The 8,006-nt window shown below is 50.7% G+C and overlaps 1 protein-coding gene across 1 annotated transcript; it reads right to left on the bottom strand.

The window, feature by feature from the left end:
• Positions 1–6,552: 6,552 nt before the first annotated feature.
• Positions 6,553–7,625, bottom strand: Tspo2 (translocator protein 2). The gene is made up of 3 exons (XM_004649520.3): positions 7,453–7,625; positions 6,937–7,078; positions 6,553–6,729 (listed from the first exon to the last, which is right to left on the bottom strand). The coding sequence occupies exons 1-3, from the start codon at positions 7,623–7,625 to the stop codon at positions 6,553–6,555; spliced, it is 492 nt and encodes a 163-aa protein (XP_004649577.3).
• Positions 7,626–8,006: the final 381 nt, after the last annotated feature.

The raw sequence follows: 8,006 nt of genomic DNA, 5'->3' as shown, positions 1-8,006 counted from the left end.
GGTACTGGGGGAATTGAACCCGGATCCTGGGGCCTCGCAGGCAAGTGACTTAACAGCTAAGCCATCTCTGCAGCTCCCAGCCCTCCCACCTCTTAATAGTCCATCAGCTGCGACTCCATTACTGGGTCAATCTACTGTTGTGGCCCCCAGCAATGATCCAATAGCTCCCTGAACACTGACACCATGAAGAACTAGCCTTGTGAACTGAAGATCCCAGGCACATGCCACCCTGTGCTGAAGGTCCCCATTGACTGACCGGGACTTCTTGTCTGTGAAGAGATGGACCCATTGCCGACAGATCCAGGGTCAAATGATCCCAGGCTGTCTTCAGTTCTCTTAAAATATTTTATTTTTTTTTACATTAAAAAATTCTTATTTTATTTATTTATTTGAGACTCACAGAGAGAAATAGTCAGATAGATAGATAGAGAGAGAAAAAATGGGCATACCTCTAGCCACTGAAAAAGCGAACTCCAGACACATGCGCCACCCCATGCATCTGGTTTATGTGGATGCTGGGAAATCAAACCTGGGTTCTTAGGCTTTGCAGGGCAAGCGCCTTAACTGCAAAGTCACCTCTCCAGCCCTCTTTATCCTTCTTAAAGGTAAATCCTTTCCAAATGTACTACCAGGCCACTAGCGCCCAGCAACCTAAAAGCTAGGAATACCATCAGGTATTGTCATAAATCTACAACAGACATTTCTGTACTTTTCTGTAATCTACTTACCTGCTGCCCCCACCAATATGTTTGTCAAGTGATTTATGACTTATATTTTTTTTGTTCTGAAACTATAACTTCATGAGACTGGTGGACCCTAGTATTTGGGGGGTAACCTGAATCTGTGCTCCCTGGGCCATGGTCACTCCTGGTTGGCTCCAGAATAAACCATCTCTTATTTCCTCTGAGGTGAGAGCTGTGTTTGTGCATTGTACCTCAACACATGAATATAGGGGTCTTTTCACAGCCAAATCACAGTAGCCTGTCTTCAGGGCCAGAATCGCAAACCTTGCATGCTACTGAGCTCACGCTCTGGGCTGATTGACCCCCCAGGCCCGCAGTTGGGCTGGAGTCTACACCCATCGGGTTACTGAGCCCCCCTTTTTTTTCTGCAGGCAGAGAGAGAGAGATAGAGAGAAGAGAGACAAACAGAGAGAGAGAGAGAATGGGTGCAGCGGGTCTTCTAGCCACTGCAAACGAACTCCAGATGCATGCATCCCCTTGTGCAGCCGGCTTACTTGGGTCCTGGGGAATCGAACCTGGGTCCTTTGGTTTTGCAGGCAAATGCCTTAACCACTAAGCCATCTCTCCAGACCCCCCACTTTTTTTTTTTGAAGCAATGCCCCTATACACAGTAGTGGCTCCCATCTGGCTGCAGATTATAATCAGAAGTTTCCAGAACAATGAGAGCCCTTCCCTTTTTTCATTTGATCCAATGGCTTTTATTTTTCTGTTCTGAAAGTGTCACAATGTGTACATTTACTTGTTCAATCAACCCTTCAATCGCGTATGAGCACCTGCTCTGCACCTTGCCCTGACCTGGGGCTCAGGTACAAAAGTGGGTGGGACCCCGTGTTTGCTGTTCTGTTGCACAGGTGAGCTGTACTGCTGGGCAGAGCTGCCCTTGGTGGAGGAAGGGAGGAGAAAGCTTTGTGTCCTCTGGCTGGGTGAGCTCAGCTCTAGGAGGAGCAGTTCCGTCCTTAGATGCTGCCTGTCTGTCGGGGAGGGCTTTGCTCCCCTTCTCACAGCAGCCCCCAAACTGGCCTCTTAGAACCACGGACTGTCGCAGCTTAGCGTGTTCTGAGAAATGATCCGTGCCCAGAGCCTCTGAGCTTTGAGTGAGCAGCTGACAGAAACTGCGGTGCTTATTTAAGTAGATATGCCAAATGTTAGAATTAGCAGGTCTTACAAAAATATTTATTTGCTGGGCATGGTGATGCACGCCTTTAATCCCAGCATTCGAGAGGCAGAGGTAGGAGGATTGCTGAGGCTATAAAGTGAACTCCAGGTCAGCTTGGGCTAGAGTGAGACCCTACCTCGAAAAACAAAATAAAAAAAAAGAAAAGAAAAGAAAGTTATGGCTGGGTGTGGTGGCTCATGTCTTTAATCCCAGCACTCGGGAGGCAGAGGTAGGAGGATCATCGTGAGTTTGAAGCCACCATGAGACTCCATAGTGAATTCCAGGTCAGCCTGGGCTGGAGGGAGACTCTACCTCAAAAAAAAAAAAAAAGTCATGAGGGTGAGAGAGAATGGGCATTCCAGGGCCTCTTGCCACTGTAAATGAACTCTAGACACATGCACCAGTTTGAGCATCTGGCTTTATGTGGGTACTGGGGAACTGAACCCGGGCCGGTAGGATTTGCAAGCATGCACCTTTAACCATGAGCCATCTTTCCAGCCCCAAATTAGCAGGTCTTAAGGAGGCCCCCAAGAACATGCACTTTATAAAAGCTGCAAAATGGGGCTGGAGATATGGTTTAGCAGTTAAGGTGCTTGCCTATGAAGCCTAAGGACCCATGTTCAACTCTCCAGGTCCCATGTAAGCCAGACGCGCAAAGTGACACAAGCGCATCATGTCGCACACGTGCGTGAGGGACACGCGCGTCTGGAGTTCGACTGCAGTGGCTGGAGGCCCTGGTGCACCAATTCTCTCTCTCTCTCTCTCTCCCCCTCCGTCTCTCACATGAAAGAAAGAAAAAAAAAGAAGCTTCAGAGCGGCATTTGTTCTCCTGCTATTCCCAGCCCTGGGTTCACCGGAGGAGGTCCTGGCAAGGTGGGTCGGGGGCTCACAAGCAGTGGGTCTAGGCTTCATTCCTGCATTGTTTGGTTGGTGTGAAAATCCTCCTTGTGTCAGAGTCGTGGCTGATGTGTGCCAGAGGTGGTGGCAGAAGGACCATGAATTTGAGGCCGGCCTTGTTATTACACTGTGAGGTGCAGGCCACGAAGCTACATAGATACAGCTTGTCTCAAAGAAAAAAAAACAAAACCAAAAAACCAGCCTAGGGCTGGAGAAGTGACTCAGCTCTTGAGGCGCTTGCTTGCAAAGACTAATGACCTGGTCCTATTCCCCCATACCCATGTGAAGCCAGATACACAAAGTGGCGCATATGCATCTGGAGTTCATTTGCAGTTGCTGGAGGCCCTGGTGTGCCCATACTCTCCCTCCATTCCTCTCTCTCTCTGCCTCTTTCTATCTCTGTCTCTCTCTTTAATAAATAAATAAATGAAAAGCACCACCCTAGGGCTGGAGAGATGGCCCAGTGGTTAAGATGCTTGCCTGCAAAGCCTAATGATCTGGGTTTGATTCCCCAATACCCACGTAAAAGCCAGACGCACAAGGTGACACACGCATATGGAGTTCATTTGTAGTGGCTGGAGGCCCTGGCGTGCCCATTCTCTCTTTCTCTCTCCATTTCTCTTCTCTCTCTCTCTCTCTCCTTGTAAATAAATAAAAAATTTAAAATTACAAAACAACTTAACATACAAGCATCATCCTGCCTGGCCTGGAGCTCAGTTGTTAAGAGCATTTCCTGCGCAAGCATGAGGGCTGAGGAGACTTGCTCCGAGTTTGATCCCCAGGATTCACGTAACAGCCAAGTGTGGCCACACACGTCTGTAAGCCCAGTCCTGTAGGGGAGCAGAGCCGTGAGCGTCACAGGAGTTTGTGAAACAAAGCAGCAAGCTCCGAGATCAGTAAGAGACTCAGGTTCAAATAAGAACTGATAGAGGGCTGCGGAGATGGCTTAGCAGTTAAGGCATTTGCCTGCAAAACCAAATGACTCAAGGTTCGATTCCCCAGGACCCACGTAAGCCAGATGCACAAGGGGGCGCATGAGTCTGGAGTTCATTTGTAGTGGCTGGAGGCCCTGGTGCACCCATTCTTTCTCTGTCTGCCCTTCTCTCTGTCTCTGTGTGTGCAAATAAATAAAATAAAATTAAAAGAACTGATAGAAAAGTATGGAAGCCAGTATCCAGTTTTCTGCTGTGGCCACCACAGGTGAGTGTACCCCACTACATGTGAATGCATGAGGCACCACAAGGGCACATACGTGTGGATACGGTGTGCACACATGCTTCACATTACACACACACACACACACACACACACACACACACACACAAAGAAAAAGCAACTCCCTTGGGCTGGAGAGATGGCTTCGTGGTTAAGCGCTTGCCTGTGAAGCCTAAGGACCCCGGTTTGAGGCTGGATTCCCCAGGACCCACGTTAGCCAGATGCACAAGGTGGTGCATGTGTCTGGAGTTCGTTTGCAGTGGCTGGAGGCCCTGGTGCGCCCATTCTCTCTCTCTCTCTCTCTCTGTCACTCTCAAGTAAATAAATAAATAAATAAAAGCCAGCGAGGAGGGTTAGGGAGATGGCTCAGCAATTAAAGGCATTTGCTTTTGTGCTGGTTTGATTCAGGTGTGCCCCATAAACTGAGGTATTCTGACTGCTAGGTCCCCAGCTGATGGAGATTTGGGAATTAACGCCTCCTGGAGGCAGTGTGTTGTTGGGGGCAGGCTTATGGGTGTTACAGCCAGTGTCCCCTTGCCAGTGTTGGGCACACTTTCCTGTTGCTGTGGTCCGTCGGTTGTTGGTCACCCTCTGCGCATGCCATCGTTTCCCCCTGCCATCGTGGAGCTTCCCCTCGCACCTGTAAGCCAAAATAAACCCATTTTTCCCCACAAGCGGCTCTGGGTCAGGTGATTTCTGCCAGCAGTGTGAACCTGACTGCAACAGCTTGTAAAGCCAGTTAGCCGGGGGTTCAAGTCCTCAGCAGCCACAAACAGCCAATGCAAAGTGGCACCGGTGTCTGTAATTTCAATGTGCCTGAGACACTGAAGGGCCGAGGCAAGAGAATGAATTCACAGCTCATAGACCAGCTAGTCTGGCAGTCTGACATCTTGTTTGGTGTGTGGCCATTCATCAAAAGACACTGTATCTCAAAACAAAAACAAACCAAACCAAAAACCAAAAAATAAAACAAACAAAAAAGCCAGGCATGGTGGTGCACACCTTTAATCCCAGCACAGGTAGGAGGATCGCCATGAGTTCGAGGCCACCCTGACACTACATAATGAATTCCAGGTCAGCCTGGGCTAGAGTAAGACCCTACCTTGAAAAGCAAAAAAAAAAGAGAAAAAAGAAAAAAGAGGGGGCTGGAGAGATGATGGCGTTAGTGGTCAAAGCACTTACCTGCAAAGCCTAAGGATCCATGTTTGACTCCCCAGACCCCACATAAGCCAGTTGCACAAGGTGGCACACACGTCTGGGGTTCAATTACAGAGGTTGGAGGCCCTGGCACTCCAATTCTATCTCATAAAACAAAAGGCTGTCATGCTTGCCTCAAAAAAAAAAGAAAATAAAAGAAAAAAGACCCTGCCCTGTATCAAAGAAGGAGGAGCATGGAGAACTCAAGGTTTTCCTTGACCTCCACATGAGCACTGTGACCCCACGCACCCCTGTGTCCACACACACACAGGTAAATAAATATTTTAAAAATGCTTTTATTTATTTATTACAGAGAGAGAATGGGTGCACCAGGGCCTCCAACCACTGCAAATGAACTCCAGATACATGCGTCACCTTGTGCATCAGACTTATGTGGGACTTGAGGAATCGAACCTGGGTCCTTTGGCTTTGCAGGGAAGCGCCTTAACCACTAAGCCATCTCTCTAGCCCCGTCACTCTAGTTCAGGTTAACCTGGAACTCACTCTGTCGTTTCAAGTCATCCTGAACTCATTAAGATCCTCTGCCTCCCAAGTACTGGGATTAAAGGCATGGGCCACCACGCTCTGCTAGTTTGGCTTTTAATCTTTTGTTTTCTTTGAGACAGGGTCTTATGTAGTGCACATTGGCCTCAAACTTGCTGTGCAGCTGAGAATAACCACAAACTCCAGATTCTCCTGCCTCCACTTGAGCACGGAGATTACACGTGTGTACTACCACACCTGGCGTGGTACTGCTTTGTAGGCAAATCATCATCTAAAGACCAAACCCCTGGCTGGGGTTGGGAAGGCGTGAGTGGAGAGGAGATGATGGCCGCCCACGCTTCCACGCATTACTACGCCATTCACCTGTGGCCTCTCACGCAGGACAGAAGTTCCCCCCACTCCACACCTCTGGATATCATGTACCATGTGTATATTTCACATCAATGACCTGTGAGTTACCAACAGGATTTTATTATTTATTTGAGAGAGAGAGAGAGAGACAATTAGAGGCAGACACAGAGAAAGAGAGAATGGGTGCACCAGGGCCTCCAGCCACCGCAAACGAACCCCAGATGCATGTGCCACCTCGTGCATCTGGCTTATGTGGGTCTTGGGGAATCGAACCGGGTTCCTTAGGCTTTGCAGGCAAATTCCTTCACCGCTAAGCCATTTCCCCAGACCGGGATTTTATTATTTAAGCACCAAAAGCTTTCTCCCCTTCTTCTGAATTTTAAGAATAAACAGCAACAGGCGAACCCAGAATGACCACTGTGGATATACACCAGTCCTCCCAGCCGTCCTCCTCCATACCCTGGGGCCTCAGTTACTCTTCTCCGTGGGTCACGGCTGGTGCCCTGGACACAAGCTGTCCCTCCACAGGCGGTAGGCGATGGCGGTGGTGACGGTGAGCCAGGCCAGGTAGGGCAGCAGGAGCAGGGCAGCCAGCTTGTTGATGGGCCGCCAGACCAGCACTGTGCTTACCACCATCCCGTAGAGCAGTAGGAGGTCCAGGAGAGCCTGGGCACAGTGATGCCAGAACATTGGCACACTGACCCTAGGGTCAAGACCTTCCGCCCTCCTATGGTACCTTGACCCAAGAAATCCAGTCCCTGGGGGCTCTTTGGAGTTCAGAGAAATTGCCTGCTTGTCACCTGCTGGCCTCTGATCTGAACAATCTGCCTCTGGGCCCTGTGGCTTTTGTCTCCTCTTCCATGTGTGCCTTACCAGCCCGGGGTTGTCAGCTGCCAAGAAGAGTGTCAGGACGGTCCAGCTGAGGGTGAGCTGCAGAGCGTAGAGGCCCAGGGGAAGTGCCAGGGGCCACCCGAAGCCCCCTCCCAGGTCCTTCCACACCAGGTACGAGGCATAGCTGGGGAGAGATGGTAGCAGAGACATTCACGGTGCGGCTATGCTGCGTGATCGGAGGAGGCCCTCGGGCACAAGGCCTCTTGGTTGCTAAGAGGGAATTCTCTGGCTGAGATGTGGGCATCATTTGAGGGCCAAACAGAGATGTTGGGCCCAGACTGGCATGGTGGAGGGAAGGAAGAGTAGGAGACCTGGAGAGGGAGGAAGCGGACGAAACTATGGGTTTCTGCGTGCGTGATCACTTGAGGAACCAAGATGGGGTGCCATCTCTCTGGGGACCAGCGCACAGAAGAAGGTGGGACCTGGGCGGGCTGGGGGGGGGAACTAACTCCTGCCTCAGTGGGTGCTAAGGCTCTGGTTAAGAAACCGCACACTCACCCCACGACAGGGTAGATGGTTGTCCACACAAGCAGTATGAGTTTGTGGGGCGGGCACCAGGGCAGCTCCCGTTCATCCTGGCACCAACCGGATATCTGATCCCGAGTGAACATCCAGATCACGATGGGCCCCAGGAGGGGCACGCCCACAAAGACGGGCCCCTGGGGCCTCATTCACCACACAGAAGCATCATCTGGGGAGGCAGAGCGCACGCTGGCGACATGCATTCCTCAGTTTCCCCCACCCCAAAGCCTCCTTGCATGCCTCCACCTCCTAGCCTGGTCATGGAGAAGTAGACATGAGCCCACTTTGGCTCCAGCTTCGGTTCTGATGCCCTAAGCCATCTCCAACCCAGCCCCTGCAGCCTTGCCCATCTCCTAGCTTGTTCTCTCCCTCTCTCTCTCTCTCTCTCGCTCTCTCTCTCTCTCACACACACACACACATACACACACCTCGAAGGCCACTGACCAAGATTAGTAACTGCTTCTAAGCGAAAGGCTCTCTCCTCTCTACAGGTTGGCCGAGGCCTGGAGGTCAGCACCGCCTGCGACCAC

This window comes from Jaculus jaculus, chromosome 8 (assembly GCF_020740685.1).
Source record: "Jaculus jaculus isolate mJacJac1 chromosome 8, mJacJac1.mat.Y.cur, whole genome shotgun sequence".
Classification (NCBI taxonomy): Eukaryota; Metazoa; Chordata; class Mammalia; order Rodentia; family Dipodidae; genus Jaculus; species Jaculus jaculus.
This window is presented reverse-complemented; position numbering and strand designations above follow the sequence as displayed.